This window comes from Arachis hypogaea, chromosome 15 (assembly GCF_003086295.3).
Source record: "Arachis hypogaea cultivar Tifrunner chromosome 15, arahy.Tifrunner.gnm2.J5K5, whole genome shotgun sequence".
In the NCBI taxonomy this organism is placed as follows: Eukaryota; Viridiplantae; Streptophyta; class Magnoliopsida; order Fabales; family Fabaceae; genus Arachis; species Arachis hypogaea.
In genome coordinates, this window is record NC_092050.1 from 141,713,913 (window position 1) to 141,735,568 (window position 21,656).

At 35.7% G+C, this 21,656-nt stretch overlaps 2 protein-coding genes and 1 long non-coding RNA gene across 5 annotated transcripts; 2 read left to right on the top strand and 1 right to left on the bottom strand.

The window, feature by feature from the left end:
- Window positions 1-1,676: 1,676 nt before the first annotated feature.
- Window positions 1,677-4,062, top strand: LOC112750979 (uncharacterized). 3 transcript variants are annotated; one of them, XR_003176136.3, is made up of 4 exons: window positions 1,677-2,135; window positions 2,204-2,304; window positions 2,395-3,135; window positions 3,500-4,062. It is a non-coding gene; the product is annotated as an uncharacterized lncRNA (long non-coding RNA). The 3 variants fall into 3 exon arrangements; XR_011872391.1 differs by having other exon boundaries at window positions 1,677-2,094; XR_011872392.1 differs by having other exon boundaries at window positions 1,701-2,107.
- A 2,651-nt stretch (window positions 4,063-6,713) lies between these two features.
- LOC112749083 (uncharacterized) lies at window positions 6,714-9,928 on the top strand. Its single transcript, XM_025797351.3, has 12 exons — window positions 6,714-6,907; window positions 7,092-7,212; window positions 7,304-7,376; window positions 7,467-7,919; window positions 8,000-8,176; window positions 8,301-8,398; window positions 8,483-8,567; window positions 8,655-8,741; window positions 8,836-8,919; window positions 9,004-9,138; window positions 9,223-9,423; window positions 9,527-9,928. Exons 2-12 carry the CDS (start codon window positions 7,190-7,192, stop codon window positions 9,626-9,628), a joined length of 1,518 nt encoding a protein of 505 aa, XP_025653136.2. The 5' UTR covers window positions 6,714-6,907; window positions 7,092-7,189; the 3' UTR covers window positions 9,629-9,928.
- Window positions 9,929-11,636: 1,708 nt separating this feature from the next.
- LOC112749085 (protein FAR1-RELATED SEQUENCE 5-like) lies at window positions 11,637-16,368 on the bottom strand. Its single transcript, XM_072218238.1, has 3 exons — window positions 16,108-16,368; window positions 11,751-13,662; window positions 11,637-11,662 (listed from the first exon to the last, which is right to left on the bottom strand). Exons 1-3 carry the CDS (start codon window positions 16,123-16,125, stop codon window positions 11,637-11,639), a joined length of 1,956 nt encoding a protein of 651 aa, XP_072074339.1. The 5' UTR covers window positions 16,126-16,368.
- Between the last annotated feature and the right edge of the window lie 5,288 nt (window positions 16,369-21,656).

Here is a 21,656-nt window from a genome sequence, read left to right on the forward strand (position 1 = left end):
AAACCAAAGCTACTAACCACATGAAAACCTGAAGAATATAGCTCAAAAATTTGGAAGATGTCATTAATATATATGCATGAAAGTAATAATTCTTCATATATCAACCTCAAAGTTGCAAGAAATCCAATATGATTTTGACAAGGAAAAAGAGCAAGTTTCTTGGCCAACAGAAAAAAGTTATCCAAATTTATTGAATTCAGCTATACACATAACATCATAAACAACCAATTCAATATAATAAAAAATAAAAAATGGAACAAAAAGAATCATCTAAGTTCACTAATAACAAAACTGAACTCTTTAGCTCAAATAAAATGAAATTATTCAATAAAATAACAATTGAGACATTCTTTCATCCATTTTCTTAGTACATCAGAAGATAGTGATAACTACATTTCTTTTCAAGAATGACACAAGGATTATATTCCCATTCACATATCATCATGTATGGCGGGTACATCACTCCCTCGATTGGATCCTCCTTGATCAGATCCAAAAGTATTAAGGCTTTAACCACTTCTGATATTGGTGGTTGGAATTCAGGCTCCAGCTGTGCCAAAAGTTTATTAGTAGAATGAAACAAGACAAGGCTCAAAGGAGTTGACCAGAATAGTTTTGTTGTCATATTTGACTGTTCAGATTTAACTATTGAAACAAGGCAGGTTGGTAACCATAGAAATTTACAATTTATTATAACACAAAGGAGGAAAATCACAATAAAGTAATTAACGTCTTCTACAAACAATAGAATCATAATGAAAAAATCAACAAAATTGCAACCCATGAAGCCCCCTTTGATATCCACATAATCAGAAATTGAATGCAAGTACTATGTAAATTCTTATTTTAAACCTTCTTCTAGTAATATAGCATAAAATTTCCAGAATTAAATCTTTGCACACAAAAAATTGTTATCGTACAATCTGCAATTGTGATTTTGTTGAATTTGCTTTTCATATTATAGTAATTACAATTTTGAGTGTAGTTCTACCGAGATCTAACAAGTGGTTTCTCAGAAATTGGCATTGAAAAAATTCTTACAAGATTCGAGAAGGAGCTCGAAACCACCAACGGGCCGTTAATGACCACGGTAACACATGGTTATATCCCCATCCGTGTCTTCTTGTCAGTTGTCATCTAAACCATGTAATCTTGCTCTTCCCCTTCACCGTTGTCCTCGACAACATCGGTGTCATGGCCTTCTTGGCACTAAAATTGGTAACGCCGGCATTCGGGATGATGTCGTCGGCATTCGTTCAAGGAAGCGTTTCCCAGATTATCACACAGAGATAGAGTAGAGTTTCGTTTTAGTCTGCCTTACCCAGATTAGCAGACACAGGCAAGGAGGGTTTCGTTTTACTCTAAGGAAGAGGAGGGGTCTTTTTAGAATTTTGAAACATATTATATCCTTTGATTTAATTTTTAAAAAGTTTTAAATTAATATCATCTCAACCGTTGGATTTTTTTTAACATAATCCAATGATCTTAATTACATGGTGCATCAGATATGCCCAAAATACTTGGGCTGATTTCAGCCCACCTCTTATGAGCTTATCTGATGCACCATTAGATTCAAAGCGTTAGATTAAATTAATAAACGATCTAATGGTTTATATTTAAATCATTGTTAATTTATTAAAAATTACATTAAAAGATAACAACTCTTTTAATATTTTAATATTGCCCAATATAAAAATTCAGAACTAAACGCTCCTGCCTCTTCCCTCCACCCACTTCCTCTGTGTTCTTCGTCAAACAAAGAACCCCGTTTCTTCTTCTACCCCCTCTTTCCTCCGTTTCTTCCTCTACTCACTGTCCACCGAAGAATTGTCTATCCTTTCTAAGCCTTCTGGCGATGCGAATTCAGAGATTGTGAGCTACCAATTCACACCCGAGCACGAATTTCAGTTGGTACCTATGAACAACTCGTAGCGGTCTCAAATCCTGCAGCGATTCATGAAGAGGGGAGATGCTACCAGTTGTAGCAAGGGTCTGGGGAGAGAAGGCTGTCTTCCTCATCATAGGGTTGCTATGATGGACTCTAAACTCCTTGCTCCTCATTTTTACCGATGGGAGACCCATATATCAAAATTAGTAAGATTATTAGGTTAAGCCTTCTTCCACAACGAAAATTGGTAGGGTTTTGGTCAAACTCTGTTGCTCGTCTTTCGTTTATCTTCTCAAATTTTCGAATCTTTTGTAGGGTTTTGCTCAAAAGAAGTTGATCTATAATGGAGCCTCGAGTTGGAAATTAGTTCTGTATTGGTCGGAAAATTGGTAGCGGATCCTTAGAGATCTACCTCGGTGAGCTTTCTCTCCTCTCTCTTTTTAATCTTTTTTGTGCATTATTGAACTTCTAATTTCCGAATTTTCCGATTAAATTTTTCCGATCAGGGAAGTATTCCATAGAATTGTGAGAAGCAGAACAGAAGGGCGTGATTCTCTTGGAAAGCAAAACCTTGCTAATTAACCTTTTTTATGCATACCCTTCAGTTTTCATTGTTGGATTTTGCTTCCTTAGAAGCCGAGAATGGAGATCAGAATTGAAAATTAAGCCAACAATAAAAAACTTAGAGGGAGGATTATTGTATCTAAGAACCGTGTAAAATGTATAGAGCTTAGATTATTTTATGCGGATCTTTTGTGATGTCTGGTGCTTTTTATTCTCTTGGTAGTTGTATCGCTATATGTTGAAATTTGAATTAATCTTGCATGCTACTGTTTCTTTTTTTTACTTGGAATTCTCTCATGCTTGTGTAGTGATGCACACAAATTCTCTTGTTATGCTGAGTTTCGATGGCCTTAAGCAGGCTGTTGTTGTATTTCTATCCCATTGTTGTTGTCATGGAAAGACCTTTTATGTGCAATTCATTATATGTGATTCTGACCGGGGATTAGGAGACCGTGGAAAGGTGTTCTCATGTTTGGGCCTCCCGGAACTGGGAAGACACTTCTTGCTAAAGCAGTTGCTACTGAATGCGGTACCACTTTCTTTAATGTTTCTTCCGCAACTTTAGCTTCCAAATGGCGTGGTGAGAGTGAACGCATGGTGCGGTATTTGTTTGATCTTGCAAGAGCATATGCACCAAGTACAATTTTCATTGATGAAATTGATTCTCTGTGCAATGCTAGGGGGTAAGTCTTTGCTGTTCTTTTCCCTACATAAAAATCTTGAGTTTTGCATCATGTATGCCATATTTTTATTTAATTGATTTACCTATGACACTGTCTTAAAGATATTATTATTATGTATTGCCTTTAATTGATTTCTTCGATGGATTCAAATGAAAGACATTGAGCATCTAACAAATACAAGATTATCAAGTCCTGGTGCAGAAGTTAAAATTCATTTCACTTCCTGTAAAGTATTAGATGTACCTCTACTGTTAAGGATGCCAAATTCTTCTATTTGCATCAGAAAATAAATGTGAATATGTTTTATTCAAAATCTAAACTAGTGATTTTGATGTCTTGTGTTTTTTTCTGGCTATGCTTGCAGGAAACTTCAATAAGAAATACATATGCAATGGGAAAGGTGAGGATGGTAGCTTCTGAGTTTGAAATTGTAACTAGAGTAGTGAAAAACCGGAATGCCTCTGGGTGCGCAGAGTCCAGTGGATTTGTGCTCTGGCAGATGAAACAAAAATGGGCATTCTGTGGTAACTCTTTTCAGGTTTGGGGAGATGGCTATGAGCCATACCAAAACAAAAATGGAAGAGGCATGGACAATTGAAGAGGTTGCATTCAATGTCCCAGGTCTCTCAGTAGATTGCTTCATTCCCCCGGTAGATTTGAGGACAGGTTCTGTCAGTTAAGCATTGGAGAAATTTCATAATTGCAGTGTTGATAATATGATCTGAAAGATGAAAATCTAACAATGCGGTTAGAAACATCATCAATTCAGACCAATTATTAATAGCAGTCACTAGTTTTTTTACTATTAAAGTCTAGAATTTGATGTACCCATCATATCTTTTCTAATATATATGTATTTCGTTTGTATTTTGATGCTGTTTATTATTACTTCTCAAAAAATGAAATGTACACACTCCATTGATTGTCTATTCAAGAAGTTTATGCATTGCATAAATGACTTGCTTACAAGCCCATATGGTATTAGCATATTGCCGGAATCTTTGTTTAGTTAATTTTATAGAAAGATGAAACTACAGAAAATTGAAAACTCTCAATTGGACATGCATGCATTTAATACTATAATTACGAAAAATGAAATTATGCACATTGTAACGTGCATAAGAATTAAGACTAAGATGAGGTACTCATACATCTTGTGATATAATAAGTTCTTAGTCTCTGGAATTTAAGAAGTGTACAGCACATACTTTATATTTATCTATTTGGTCATGACTACTGCATGTGTGGAAGCTTCTCTTTTTTTCCCATGGTCATGGTCAAAATAAGCAAAGCACTGGAAAACAGGGAACTAATGAAGGAATAATACTTTAATGGAGTGAATGGAAGCCAGAGGGAATTATAATGAAGAACATCATTTTCAATAATGAATCATCAAAACTTTCAGCTGTTATTTTCAATATCTTATGACAGATTTGGTTGTAGACAATAATGAAGAATCAAATTTTGTGTAAAAGGGTGTTGTTTCTTTTTCGTGATTACTGAGGTAAAAGATGTCCTAAGGGAACTGAGAATTGATAATCCATTGAAGTGTTAAACCAATAAGGGGCTAAATAGGCATCTTGATTTTGAAAACCAACAATTTCAATATCTTGGTTATCTTTGCATCGGTGATATAACTAATATTATTTGCATAGTGTAGAACTACTGTGATCATGAATAAAAAGGCATTTCTTTTTAATGAAGTGCATAGGAATAAAATAATACACTTGGGTGGAGTGATACTGGTAAGTTAAAAACATATAATAGTGGCTCTTTTCAAAAATGCTTCCCCAAGACAAGCATTCTTGTTTAAAAATTAGTTTCAATAGACTAAGTATACATCAGAAATTGCCTCACCAACTGGTTGTTTCCAATCATTAAGTGGCAACACCATTTAATAATCTTGTATTTGTTAGATTCAAATGAAAGACATTGAGCAGCTAACTAAGATTTAAAAATTCTTATTTAGTTATAGGTTTTGATTACTTATTACAAGTAATGAGATCATTTAATTAAAGCACATAATATAAAGTTAAAATCAAATCCAACAATACACATCAGATATTATTAAAGCGCATGATACAATAAATGATATTTATTAAGATTATTTTTTGAATAAATGATATAATAAAATTAAATTAATTAGTTGGTTATCTAACTACTTAAAAATTAATTAGTGTCATCAATGAGATTCCTGCCTCTGCTGCCACCTTGACCCAATGTTTTGTGAGTCCATAAGGGTTGAATACTGCAGGATTTTCATGGCCTGTTTTCCATTCTCTATCTGTGAATATGTTGACTCTAAAGTGGAGGAACATTATGATCTCCCTTTGTTGCCATTTTAACTACGAATATGATGGGCAGTGGCAGAATTGGCAATGGTGGTAGTGTTGGTAGTTTATGAAAAAAGATGTAATAATGCTGAGTTTGATTATTAGTGTAACTAAGAAAGAATAGCACCATGGTGTTCTGTCTAGGCATGGTGATATTGATGGTTATGTTGTATCTGCTTCTTTTTGTAGATTTTGTATATAATTGCTATGGTTGTAAGGATGGAATTGAAGAATCATGAAGATGGAGGTAAGTATAAATATTACTAAACATGTATAAATAATAAATATCAATATTTTATTTATGTTACACTCTAGTAATTTTTTTTATGACTATACAATATTTATTAATATTATTTTTTGAATAAATACATGTAATATACACTAATATAATAATATTAAATTAATTAGTTACTCATTAAAATACAAAATAGGTGCTTAACGTTAAAAAAAATAAAAAAATTTGTACTATAAAAAATACTAGAAGTTTATCTAACTACTTAACAACAACCGGTTTATAACCTGTTGATTGTAATTTGTTGAGACTTGATTGTTCTTAAGATATTAGTGAATGTATGTTATTTTAAACAACTAGTAAGTCGTTAACAACTCGATTTGCTAAGCTCATGAGCTCGAGGCAACTTTTTAGCTTTTAGTCAAACTTGACCTTGGTTTGGTTTGGCTTAGCTAAAATTACTTAGCCTAATATAACTTTTATTATTAGTCTTTCATGTCCAAACAATTGACTTATCTTGTGAACTTTTAGTGAGTTAATGTTGAGTTTGGTCTATTTTAGCTTAGTTTGAATTATTTCTAACTTTAATTATCAAATTTTCAGAGCTGTTAGTTCGAACGTATCAATGTAATTCGCGCACCTCAACAGTGCACCATGAAAATGTATACGAGTTATCTACTAGGTCAGTAGTATAGATATTTTATTTTTCCGTTTTATTAAGAAGTTGTAAGTATAAGTACTGTTGAAATAAATACAAAAGTACTTGTATTTAGGAAAGAAAATTAAAAATAGAAAGTTATTAATAATTTTTTTTAAAGGTTTAATCTTTAAAATATTGATATAATTTTATTTATTATGAATCTATAATAATAACTGCAAATATGAAAAATCAAAGGATTAAATGATGTTCCATTTAGTGATAATAAATAAAATTACGTTATAGTTTATAGGTTAGTAATAACGCATATATTCGATTTTGAATTTTGAAAATTTAAAAACAGTTTGCTTTACTTGTTTTATTTTATTTTGGGGGTCAGGGTTTGCTTCTCACTCTCACGGAAGAAGCTTCGCAAAAGGGGAAGAAGATGCCCAACATAGATGACGTGAGAACAGAAGGGAAAATGGGAAGCACCACAACAATGGAGAAGGCCGGCGTGGGAGATGGCGACGAAGCAACTCATCATCGATGTGGTGTATGCCCTGTTAGGTAATTACATCTTCTCATCTCCTTTAATCACGCATTCATCTTCTTCTGTTATTGATTGATTACCTTAATTAGAGAAGATTTTGAACAATAAATAAGAAAGAGAATCTACATTTAAGAAATCAAATCAATTTCAATTAATGGATTGATTGTGTCATATCTCTACTGATATTGAAAAAAATTGCAGAGATGATATCGATGGATTAAAGGAGTGTATGTGACGGGATCTTGTAAGAAAAGAGTCTGTTCAGAAGAAAAAACCTAGAGGGAGAATTGCTCTGATCAATGGCAACCAATAATAGCCATGGGTAAAGGCTACACTCAATTCATTACGTTCATTGTTATTTTTGCTACTATTATTGGTTGAATTATATCTTACTATTATCATTATTGGTTCAGTTTACCCAACTCATGTGCACCACCAAGTGTTCTGATGAACTCCTTTGAGAGAAGAGTTATGGCTGATTTAGAGGTATGTAAAATCAACAAATATTTGTGTCCTATTTTTAAGTTTCAATGCTGTTGTATTTTAAATTACCTATGATTTATCTGTTATCTGCAGGACATCAAAAGAGCTAACAATAGTATACGAGAGGAACAAATTCTATTGAAGTCCATGATTGAACGCATAAATTCCATTTATGTCAAGCCTGAGTTGAAGGAGAATGAAAGACTTCTGAAAAACACCAAGACCAATCCTATCACCACCCCTCATAAGACATGCAAAATTACGGAAAATATCAAAAAGAGTGACAGCAAGTCAATATTTAATATGGATGTGGACTCAAATATATGTCTTGATGTGTCAGATGATGAGGATGATGTCATGGAACTAGATCGAACAACCATAACCCGCCAAGATCCACGCAAAGTTGCTGTCCAACGGAGCATTCCCTCTATCAAACGCCAGAAACTGTCACCCCAGCCAAATGGAAAAGGGAAGGCGAAACCACTATCAAAGCCATGGTTCCCTGGACCTGGTGAAAGGATAACCAGGTTCCAAAATAGGGTTGAGGTAAAATCTTTGCACATCCATGTGCATTTACATGTTATTATAAAAGGGATAGGTTTATAATGCCCAAATTTCATATGTAGGCGTTCAGAGGTGTACAACGACCACGCCGTATGTCAACTTCTGAAATGGGTGCACAAGAATCCCGTGGAGAAGCAGTACGAGCATCAAGCACGCCAGTTGCTGCACGTGTACACGCAGAATCGAAACCGCTATCTATTTTTGGACAGCAAAATTTGGTAGTGCAGAAGAAACCAAAGGTCACCAATTCTTTTTTCTTCTACTTTTTGTTTTGTCCTAACTATTGTGGTTAATAAATTAGAATTTTTAACTTTGAATGATGCAGAAATAATTCTTTAACAGAAATTATTTGAACTCGAACAGGGAATAACAACTTATTTTAAAGTGGGTGGCGAGATTAACTTGACTAAGGGACAAGTAGAGATGTTTGCATATGTTTTTGATCCGGATTTATTACCAAGGTATATATTTTTCATGTTCTTAAATAAGCTCAATATTCATTCACGGCTGATTTTCGCATTGAGTCTATGTTCACTTGTTATCAGTGAGCACATTGTAAAGATAGGAGGCTCGTCCGCAACACGTCAAGAACTTTTTTGCTTGAGCCCGGATCATACAATTACTGTCAAGGTAAAAGTGATTATCTATCAATCTAACTTACTCATCTATATGCTCAAAAACTGGATAAATACCTAACCATATCTATACTTGAATTAGATTATGGAGCTTTGGGCTAGGAAATGTACTTGGGAGCAAAGAATCATTACTCTGAAGACAACTTGGTGCCTTCCTCCCTCTTTTTCAGTACGTTTTGTTATGGTTATCAAATAAGAAAGCTTGGATTATTATTTTTTATTCTATACTTTTTTATCTACATAATTTATGACATATAAAACAGGTTGATGTATTTCAACATCTCCAAATAGAAGAGTTAATTGATAAATATGACGATTATATGGGAAAATACCCTTCACTTGAATATGTAAGCTCCTGTCCTTATCTCTTCAGTTAGCATACAATTATGTATATTTTTTGACACCTTTGTTGAACAATGCATTGTATTCAGATTTATATACCCATTCAAGATAATGAACACTGGCATCTAATGGTCATGAGTTTAGAACCAAAAATTGTGTTCCATTTGGACTCCAACTTGCCCCGTGAGCGCAAGGAACCAAGAACTGAATCTACTAACACTCTGGTATTGTTCTAAACTGTTTCAATTGATGTGGCTATGTCCCTATGATATCTCCTTCCGAATTATAACGCTACTCGCTGTTTGTAGGCTGTTGTTTTGTCCCATATTATTTCTTCAGCACACTTTGAGGCTTGTCCTTTTGAACATGGTGACTTTTCTGGTGGCTGGTCTTCCCAAACAATTGAAGTGGTTCACGATGTGCAACCTCCTCCAACATGCCAGTCTGCCTTATGGGTACTAAGCTGGTTGCATATGGAATATTCATTTAATCCTAAGATACCACCAAAGGTTGTACCTCAACCATTTTATTTCCTATGTGTTTTTGCTGCATTCTCTCTAGTGACCTCTTAATTTTGGATTTACTTTTTCTCTTTTTTTTTGATGCTTTTAGATTTCTGAAAATCAGGTGCTAATCACAACTACCATAGACTTAGTTTTGGGATCCTCCAATAAATTGAGAAAGACCATTATGGACAATGCTAGTGAGCATTGATTTCAACACAACGAACTCAATCAACCATAGATGATTTGTTATTTATATACACTAGTTTGTGGTATCTAGTTTTGCAATCTATGTTATTTAATACTATTTAAGACAATTTAATTGCACTTCAGGTTATTTGATATTAGCTTTCAATTTCCCCCCAAAAATATTCCCGCACAAGTGATATAATTTAATTTAGCTTTCCCATGAAAATGCCAAAAGGGTGATCTGATCATATGAAGGCAGTTAGATTGAACTTTGTCTTATTTGACAACATTATTAATATTATTATGGCTTTGATTTGTTATACTCTTTAATTTATATGGTGCCCTGCATGGATCCGATTATGTGGATATTATTTCAGCAATTACTTGGATTGTAATATTATTTTTGGATACATTACTCAAGTCAATATGTGTTAGAGATATAGCTTTCATTCTGTTTTGCTTATCATTTTTTTTCTTCCATTATCATGGTATAATTTGGCTGAATTAGTATATAATGCATGTCCGTTCAATATCAGCTTTATCATTGAATAAATATGTGTTACTTGTGCGCTATTTCTCGAATTTTAGTCCAAGAGACGGATAAAAAATAATGATAATTGTGTTGCTAAATGCTAAAGAACCGTCTTTAAGCTCAGCCACTCAAATTTTAAGTTTTAAAACCAGTAAAAATTCTTAAAACATTTATTATTAATTTATTATGTAAATCAAAGATATGTTATGGCAGGTACTTTAAAATTCTAGCATAAAAAACTGAATTCGATTAATGTTTATGAATACTTGGAAGTTTTAAAATTATGAAGTATTAGCCATTTAGCTTCTTAATCCATGACAGTAAGGGATGGGAACTGTGTTGAGCAGAATTTGAAAAGTGATCCTTTTGAGCATATGTACCCAATTTTTGTTCAATAGACCTTATACGAAAAGCTCTCCCAAACTACTCTTACAACATTGGCTTTCAATCTGTATTTCTAAGTAGCAAGTTTCTAGCAAAATGAGTTCTAATAAGAGCTTAAACTTGTATAGTCCCTGACAAATATATATATATATATATATACATACATACACTAAGCTCTCATAGTAATTTACTAGTTTGGAGCTAGCAAATATATTCATGAAAAGAATAAGGAAGGGAGTCAGCACACAATCATTAAAGAAACCAAGGTAAAAAGGACAAATTAATTCTTCTACAAATCAAAATAAGAGCCAGTAGAAGAGAGAATTATTGTCAAATAAAGATAAACCAATATAGCTTATGCTCAAATAAGGATGCAATGAAGTCAGGTCACAAGCATGTTGCAGATTAATGAGGGAACAACAATCCCTTATCTGAAATGAATAACTCATTCTTCTGTTCTAAAGTATTTAAGATTCAGAGTGATGTAACTAAGTTCCAACAGTAAAACTAATAGAAACAGAAAAAAGTGCTGTTAAACTCCTCTTTGATTGTTGCAACGGATGGTTCACAACTCTGCCTCATCATCATCATTTGCCCCTAAATTTTAAGCAACATATTTTTAAGTTTAAAAAGAGTAAACTAAGTATAACAAAAAATAAAAAATAAAATTTAAAACATTTTATACCACCAGAATCGTAATCCATTGAGGACTCAGTCTCGCCACCACTCTGTTCATAATATCTTGAGAAATCTAAATATTCCTGGATCAAAACAGCAAATAGGAAGGCTTATGAGCTAGCCATACAATATTATATGTAACAAAATATACTTGAACTTAAATGTATAGAACTTACATCTTCCTCCTCAAACCATTCAGTGTGAACATACTCATCACTTTCAGCATCTACGAAGGAGTAGTCTTCACCATCAACATTCTCCGCAGCGTCATCATCAAATTGGGGAGTCCTTTCATCCATTTTCCTCATGGAACACGTAGCAATATTATGACCCCCCTTGCGACAGTAGCTGCAATGCTTAGGCTTCCTTGTGGTCTCTATCTCAGTACTTCCATTCTTTGCAAGGTCTTCGTACATGTATTCCGCATGCCCCTCCATCATGTTATTATCCCCACTATGAGCCCTAATACATGAAAGTATATTTACCAATGCATCTCGTGATTCATTAAAAAGATCCCCTTTTAGGCACCCTTCATTCATAATTTGTTTACACCAATGTGCCAAACATGCACGCCGACTGATAGCCAAGGAATCCTCCATCAAGCCGCCCATGTCGTCATACCCACTAATGCCTTCCTTCGCTTTTCTAGTCCATCTTCGCAGCACTAATGATTTTGGCAGCTCTGCAATGTCTACAAAACCCAAAACAGCAAGTATATGACTGCATGGAATACCTATGGAGTCCATTCTCATGCATGAGCATTTAAATTCATCTTGCTCTCCATGAAAAGACACATGCCATATCATGTTAGGCTTGTAAAATTTTGACACCTGATAAATCTTGCAAGAACTCGTTTCTTTTTCATATATTACCTTCAAAGTGCTGGCCTTGTGGAGCATTGAACGGAACAACATAAAAATTTGCCGGGTATAAATGGTAGCTGCTGACCTTTCTAATTGTTGAAAGTGTGTCTGCATCACAGGTTGTCCAGTTGATGATTTAAAGTCTGCCAAATCCTCTCTGTGCCGCATGTAGCTCAAACAACGCTGGAAGTGTTGAACAAATTCTGTCAAATTATGGCGTGATTTAACATATCTTTTGAGGACAGCATGTAGACTTTCACACCTCGAAGTCGTTCTAAACCCAGCAAAGAATTTTCCTCGGATATGAGCGGTAGCCCACATGTTTCTTTTCCCATACATATCTACTATCCATTCCCGATCTTCCACTCCAAAGAATCCAACCATTTCCTCCCACTTTTGTTCGAACACACCAACTTCGTAATCACCTAGCATTAACTTTGTAAACATTTTCGTAAACTGAGGTTTGTGAATATTGCTCGTTGCATTACGCATCAAGTGCCAGGCACATAACCTATGATGTGCATTCGGAAACACTTCCCGAATAGCGATAGCCATCGATTGATGACCATCCGTAATTACTGAAGTCGGTATCTTTCCCTTCATTGCTATGAGAAGTTGTTTTAGTAACCACACATAGGTGCTTTTCCTCTCATTCGAAACTATCGCAGCACCAAATACAACGGTTTGATTATGGTGGTTAACTCCCGAGAATATTACCACCGGCAATCTGTATCTATTCTTCTTATATGTGGCGTCAAATGCTAGCACATCTCCGAATAGATCGTAATCCAACTGACACCGGCCATCACACCAAAAAATTTGCCGAAACACTCCTTCTCTGCCCTTTTCAACACTATAGAACAAGTTTCGATCCCTTGCTGCTAGCATTTCCAGGTAAGCCATTGCAGAGGTTAAATCATCAGGTAATTGTCTTCTTTGCTTCGCAACTTGATTGTGCATATCCTTAATTGAAAAATTAATGTTCTCGTACTCACCACACTGGCTAGCTAATGACCCAAATATGTTTGGTATGCTGATCCCCACCTCTTTCATATGGTTCATTTGACTAATGTCAGGCTCAGTCATTTTCTTGTGAGATCTTAACATTCTTGCTAACTTTGGAACAACAAGATCATGATTGTGTTCATCACAAAAATCTCTCACTACCCAACTCTCAATTACCGCATCGAAGAAAACATGAAGTTTACTCATACAACCACATCTTGTCTCTGGTTTTGGCTCCCTAACTCGATTTTTCATATGGTTCCATTTTTCTAATCTATACCCTTCACAAGAACAAACATATGCTTTTTCTCTAACTTTTCCATCAACTATTCTACTCCTACTCTTTCGCACACTGAAGCCCCTCGTCTTGGCATATGAATTATAAAATTCGAATGCCAAGCCAAGATCAGCAAAGTGCAATTGACAAATATTTTTCATAGATAGACTTGAAAAATCAATCTTACCAATATCTTCCCAAGAGTTTATGCGATATTGATCCATATCCACCGCATCAGAAGTTACGTCTTCATCCACATGATCACTAACATTATGCACATTTTGATCACTTGTGTGTCTTTGACTATTTGATGCTTCCTGCAATTTATAGTGACTAACATTAATTACCCAAAAAAAATAGCATAAATTAGGTACAATTTATAATCAAATAAGCAAAATTAACCAAAAACCATTGAATTTTCAAAAAGAATCACAATACTAATTTCTGAATTTTCTTATGGCAGCTTAAACTCTATCTCGTCTCATATTTTGGTGATTAAGATCAATTATATAGATTCATATATGGGTGGACATGGTTTGGATTTTTATAAATCCAAACTGGATCCACTTCAGAACCAGTTTTATGGTTCATGAAACCAAACCAATACTGTGAACAAGAGGGATTACGATACAGCATTTTTACATGATCATTTCAAGTTAAACAAGAAATCTGTTTAAAGCTTAGTCACAAACTGAACTAGGATATAGTTAAATATATCAATAATAATAGATAACATTCAACAAATTCAAATTTAAGCATAAATCAACAATGTGGGTCTTCTTAGGAGACAAATATTCCTGCAGAGTTGCAGTAATACACGAATTTGGAATTACTCAGCACAAAATAAAACAACAAAATAACATTTAAAATTTTAAAGCAAGTACAAGAACAGCAGTTATATGTGAGTATAATATTTTTTTTTCCAATCCACTATTAACCTTAAAGATCAAACCTTAGAGAGAACAAGAACAATTATACTTTAACTAAATACGAATACAGATAGTCAGATATCACAATAGCTAGTTCAAGTTCTCTAAATTCTTAATGATCCCAAAATAATCATAAGAAAACAATTTATATAAACAGTATTAATTTATTACCACATAACAATGCAACCTAAACAAGAAAAACCAACCTTCTATTCAATTTCAATCCTTCAGTTCTCTCAGTCAATGCTATTTAAATTTACGTTTCATAGTTACTTTTGCACAGTAAATAAATATTAAAAAATTATTCAGAGTCATGTATATTAGACGAAGAACCAACTTTAGTGGGGACAAAGAGGTGAGGAGAAAAGAATGACATGTTTCACTTGGAGCACAACTAGAAAGCCAAAGTCAGAAGGGCAGTCTAGGATCTCAAAAACTTGAGAGCTTTCAATCTAGCTATGCTGGGGAAGCAATGTTGGCGGCTTCTAACTAAAGATCACTCCTTATTCTACAAAGTTTTTTGGCAAATATTTTGGTTCTATAATTGAAAAGTAACTAAATGGCAAGTTGGTAACTAGTATTGAATCAATATCCATTGAAAATTAATTAGAGCTAATAATTTTACATATGAAATGGGTCAGGCAATTCATCGAACACCTGTAATGCAAGGCAGTGATGTAATAATATGAAGCATGTATAAGAAAGGGAATTACTGTGTGCAAAGAAAGTGTTCAGGGAATTTTAAAAAAAGTGTAGGAAAATTAATTTGCAATAAGTAATTTGCTTAATTTTGCACTGCTGTGAAAGAAGCTATTTTTTTAAAATTTAAAATAATTTAAAAAAATTAGCTGATTTTCTAACATTACTCAAATCTAAAACACTCACTTTACAGGCACTTGCTTAGTCAACCAATAAATTGCAACAGTTCATAATAAGCTTTAAGTAAAATGATACTACTGAAATCCAAATTAAAAGCCAAGGGCATATATATGCATGTACCTAATAAATATGATATATAATCATGTATCAGAATTTAGGTAATTTTCCTTATTTCACAGTGACATAGTCATTTCATTTCACTACCGCACATGTTCTCAAACATAATGTAATACTAGTCAACAAGCATTCAAAGGTTTCCTTGAGTCAGTTGTTAAACTCATAATAGAACCATAAATGTAAACAAACAGTAGAGCAATTTTCAAACTAAACTCAACAACTCCGCTGTTGTAGCCTCCAAAAGTAATGAAATAAAAAACACAACATCAAATAGCTAGAACTCATAACTTGTTCAATACTTCTATAAATAGTTTGGCATAAGAAAAATCATGATCTAGATGAACTATTTTTTTTTACTCATTTCATTAAAAAAGAATCATCTATAAAATAGTTTGGCATTCTTCTTTTAATGCAAATTGCATAACTAACTAAACATTGGTTACTCAAAGACAGAATATAAGAACAGGTTAACTAAAAACCAGAACATCAGAGTTTGTTACATCACTAAAAAGTAAGAACTGAGAAATTTACTTCTTACGCATCCACATCCATTCTCATACCATTGTTTGTAAAATCCATGAAGCCTCATGCCTCACTATGTTAGATACCAATAGAACAATAGTTGGCATGAATCTTAGCTACACCAACATACTTGTAGCACAAAACAGAACAAATATAGCCTACAACCCGTGAATCAGAACAAATAAATAGAACAAAAAATTTGAATGAAATCAACGAAAGAAAGCAATACAACAGATTCATACAAGGGAGTGGAGGAATACAACAAGAAGATAAAAGGAACAAAAAGAAAATTAAATCAATGAAGTAATTTCATACCTGAGTCTGAGGCTCCATTGTTACTCTGGAAGTGGAGGATGCAGGGGGAATGGAGCACCACAGCGCTGACAACCACTCGACGAGAGAAGAGAGAAGAGAGAAGAGAGAAGAGGAGACGGGGAGGGAGAGCCTACGAACGACGCTGGAAGATGGATTGGACGGCAACGGCGACGGCTTGGCTGGACGGCGACGGTGAATGCTAAGACCAGTGGAGAGTAGAGTAGGTGGCGGTAACTGGTGAGGCAACTGGTGAGTAAACAGGGGAAAGAAATTGGGAATTAGGGTAACGTATGGTGAGTTTGGGGGTGGGGCTGAATTTGGATTAAGGGTTTTGTTAGTTAAAACATAAAAAAATTATTATTATTATTAAACCCCCATGTGGGGTATATTTTTAATTTATATTTTGTGCCTATTAGAAAAGCTCAAAAGGCTTGAGACCCTTTTAGAAGGACTAAATTAAAATTTTTATATAATTTATAAAAAAAATTAAAATTTAGAGGAGGCCATTGCCCGCTTTCTTTATATGAGACTCCAGCTCTCTTTACACATCAACTTTATACTAATGGATATTAGAAAAAGTTTGACTGGACCATACTCGTGCTTCTAAATATAAGAAACTTAGTTTAAAAATCACTTATCCAATTAATTTTAGGAACCAAACGCGTATTAATTCAAAAATTATGAATACCAAAAGTTACAATGAAGAAGGAAATTTTGGACAAATAATTGCTCCTATTTTGGTTTTTTTTTTTTTGTTAGTATATTGGACAATTCTCAATTCTTGATACTCTAATAAATTAGACAACTTTTAATCCTAGGTACACAATACATCCTATTTTGGTTGAATATGCATTTAAGGGATAAAATCATGATGCCATGCACAACTTGAATTGGTAACTCCTTATAAAATGGAGAGTGAAAGAATTATTAGATTAAAATCAACATAAATTATCTAGTATTCCAAAGCTTAGTAACAAAAGTACCTAAGATAAAAACAAGAATAAGTATGTAAAATTAAGTGACCAAAAATGGTATTTAAATCGTGATACATACCAAGAAAGACCAATATGTGATTTTTGGATAAAATATTAGTTGAAAGTGTATGTTCGACAATAATTCAAATTGATTAGCACATTATTGATGAGTAAATACCCATAGTAGTCCCTGAGATTCACGCAATTACTCTTAGTAATCCCTAAGATTTCGAATTCCCTATTGTAGTCCGCCAGATAGAGCTCCGAGCACTCAAATTAGTCCCTGGCCATATTTCAGGTGATGACTCGTCACTGGAACGCTGACGTGGCCTAGGATTGCCACGTGGGACATGTCCAAAACGACGTCGTTTTGGGTTTGGCGCCCTTGAAAGCCAAAAACGACGCCGTATAGTTGTTACTTAATATGAAAAACAGTTTTCTCCACCAACACAAACACTTCGTCTCTTCTTCTTCCACCTTCTGAGTTCTTCTTCATCTCCCCAACAATGGTGTAGCCATAGGGTTGTATGTGCTGGGTTAACAAAAATTTGAGAGAAGAAGTCATCTGATCAGAAGTTGTTGTTGCTCTTTCCTTCCCTTCGTTCACCACAAAGACGAGGTTCTGACGTTGTGATCGAACTCAAGGTAACCTTTTTTTTTTTTAGTTTGCATTTTGAATACAGTGTTGTTTGATGATAGCATTGGTCAGTGTTGTTGAGGTTCTGGAATTTTGGTGTCATTGTAGTGTCTAGGGTTTGAATGTTGGTTGGGGTTTGTGGGGTTGCTGTAATACCAATGAAACAGGGAAGAAACAGGGATTAGTATGGAGGTTTGAAAAAAAAAGTTTTCTTGTGGTGATTATTTTTCCTCTGATAATGCATGAGTAGGCTTTCAAATTCTCCCTATGTATTGTAAAAATTTTAAATTTCTTGCAGATGGAGGAGAAGTTGGACATCATGTTTCATCATGGGGGTGACTTCAAAAAAAATGCAGAAGGAATTATGATATATTCTCCGGACAATAAGGCCTGTTTAGGTGATCTAGACACTGATACTCTGGATGTGTTCTACATAAGGAACTACCATAGGGAGCTTGGGTACAATGACATTAAACAGTGCTGGTGGCATGTTCCTGGAAAATGTTTGGAGAAGGGGTTGAGAAATGTAAACAGTGACAAAGAGATAAGAGAGATGGTGAATTGTGCTAGGACAAATGAGGGATTGATTAATATATATTTCGAGCATACAGTTTCAGTGCCGGAGGTGTTAGAGGGAGATAACACAGTTGTGTACTTGGATGATCATGGTGGAGAGGGATGTAATGCAGGTACAGATACTGATGTGAGTCCCCCAGTTACAGAGACTCATGCAATCATAGTTGCTCCTCCTATCCCTAAGGTTGTACCCAACACTTCTTGCAAATCCAGTCCCAAAAAAAACAGAACATCTCCACGACAATCACAACCATCACACTCCAAAACTGCCAATCCTTCCAAGACAACCAAACCTGTGAAGAAGAACAACTCCCCAAAAGCCACCAAGCCCACCAAGCCCACCAAGCTCACGAAGCCCACCCAGCTCACCAAGCCCACCAAAATCAGCCAGCCCACGAAATCCAGTCAGAACACCAAATCAGATAGGAGCAAGAAGCAGAAACTGTCCAAGAGACCAAGTATTTCCAGGAGACCCTGCACACGGTCTGCTTCTAGAGGATTTACTAGCAAAGTGTTTAACAATGAAGTTCCCTTTGATGTATCTTCTGATTCCTCTGATAGTGAAGAGGATAGCATGTTCAAGCCAGGTCCGGATGAGGGTAGTTCCTCTGAATCTGAGGCTACAGGGAATGATCCTAAAACTGGGAGTAGGATTAGGAGAAACATGATACATGCTACGGTGGGTAAGAGAAATATTAGTCCACTAGGTAAAGGGAATGAGAAGATATTACATGAAGACGATGGTTTGGTGGAGGAGGTGAGCGACGCTGAGGTTGACCTTGGGTTTGTGGGTTGTGTTCATGAAGGGGTAGAGGATGGCCTAGACCCAGGTGTTGACTCAGATGGCACCAATTCTTGGCACTCGGAGGAGATGAAGACACCTCCAAACTCAGAAGATGAGCTGGAGGAAGGAAATGAATCTGAAGAGGCAAGTCCGCTGTTTAGGGAGGGTGCAAGGTTTGGAGAGCTGCACCTTGAGGTAGGGATGAAGTTCGGAACTAAATGGGAATTTAGAGAAGCTGTGAGAGAATATACAATCCAAGAGGGAAGGAGCATAAAGATAGTGAAAAATGATAACATTAGGTGCAGGGCGGTGTGTAAGGTGAAAGAGTGCCCATGGGTGGCTTATGCATCAAGAGACCATGAAGACACATGTTGGCAAATTAAGACATTCAATGATGACCACACTTGCCCAAGAGAGGACAAGAATAGGGCTGCCAACAGGAATTGGGTATGCAGCAAGCTTGTGAAGAAGGTGAGAAAGTATCCAAATTTTAGACACTGCGAGGCTACAACTTACTTCAAGACACGGTTTGACTTGACTCTGAATAAAAACTCAATATCCAGGGCATTAATGGATGCAAGAAGTGTAGTGTATGGGGATGAAAAAGAACAATATAGGATGGTTAGGGATTATGGTATGACACTGTTGAAGAGTAATCCCGGTTCCACTGTACAAATATGCACCACCCCCCAACCAGATGGTGAAGTTACCTTTGATAGAATGTATATATGCTTAAGTGGCTGCAAAAACGGGTTCAAGGCTGGTTGCCGTCCTTTGATAGGTTTGGATGGTGCTTTCCTGAAGACCCGGTTTGGTGGACAGATTTTGTCAGCCGTGGGGTTAGATGCTAATCATCATATCTATGTCATAGCCTGGGCTATTGTCAGAGTGGAGAATACAGAGACATGGAGATGGTTTCTCGAGCTACTTCATCAGGACTTGGGTCATTATAAAGAGCATGACTGGTGCTTCATATCGGATATGCAAAAGGTGTGACTTAATTTGAATGTCTCTATTTGATTTTATGTGATCTTATATTAAGAATTGTTTCGTTATGCTTTCTGTGAATGATTGTGCTTTCATTAGATTCGGCTAGTTAGCTTTTAGTGTAAGACCTTTGATCATTGGATTATTGGATTTTGGTGGTTAGTTATAAGGGAATTCAGATTTCTGCTGTTATGCTTACTTGAATAATTGTAGCTTCCATTCGAGTATGATGGTTATTTATTTTGTTAAGAATTTTGCTGTTTTGCTTATCTGCATAGACTGTGAGATGATTGGATCTTCATGGTTACTTATTAGGTGTGCTGTTATGCTTGCTTGAATAATTGTGCTTTCATTATGCTTGTAGTGCATCTTATAGAGAACTTGTAATTACTGGTTTTGTCATTAATCGAGCTGTTCTACTAAACGTTAGGGACCTTTATGGGTCACGACCCTCAATTATAGGGACTATTATGGGGATGTTAATCAAATTTTAGGGACTATTATGTGTAACGATTATAATGTCAGGGACGATTATGTGTCTAACATTTACTGAATCTGGCAGGGACTGATATCAGCAGTGAAAGCGGTGATGCCTGATGTGCATCACCGTTTCTGCGTCTGGCATTTATGGAAAAATTTCAACAAGAACTGGAAGGACTTACAGCTAAGAGGACTTCTGTGGGAATGTGCAAGGGCAACAACATACCAAGAATTCAGGGATGGAATAGAGAAGATCAAAAGGTTAAATGAGGATGCCTGGGCATACTTAGAGAAGTGGCCTATGGATGCTTGGACCAGAAGCTTATTCAGCCATAAGCCGAAATTGGATAGCATCTGTAACAACGCCTGCGAAGTGTTCAACGCTAAAATCAAGGATGCACGAGCCAAACCCATCATAACATTGCTGGAGGAGGTAAGGATGTTTGTTATGCGAACCATAGCGAAAAACAAGGTGAAGCTGCAGAATCACACTGGGAAGCTCACACCTGTTATAAAGAGCAGGCTGGAGAAGGTGAGGAAAGAATCCAAGCATTGGAAGCCTATTTGGACTGGGGATAACGGATACGAAAAATTTGAGGTGCACGGACATCCAACCAACCATGTTGTGGACATAGGAAAGAGACTGTGCACATGCCAATTTTGGATGCTAACGGGTAAGTTAATTGTGTTTATGCATTTTACTTTCTTCAGCCATAACTATTATCATGGTTCCTCTCACTGTTTGGCACCTGCAGGTATCCCGTGTGTGCACGCTTGTGCTGCTCTGTCTCGTGTGAACAAACAGCCAGAAGACTTCTGTCACAGATGGCTGACCATGGAGTCATACAAGGAAACTTATAACCACCACATTAATACAATTCCGGGTCAACCACTGTGGGAAAAAGCAGAGGACTGTAACAGGCCACATGCCCCTAAAATCAAGACAAAACCTGGAAAACTAAAGATGAAGCGGAGGATGGATGCGGACGAGAAGAGTGCTTCTGGATCTAAGAAGCCTAAAGTTGACCCAAAACTCTCAGACAACACTGCAGATGGTGTACACCTAAAGAGACAGCTGGGTGCATTTACATGCAGTTACTGTGGTGATAAG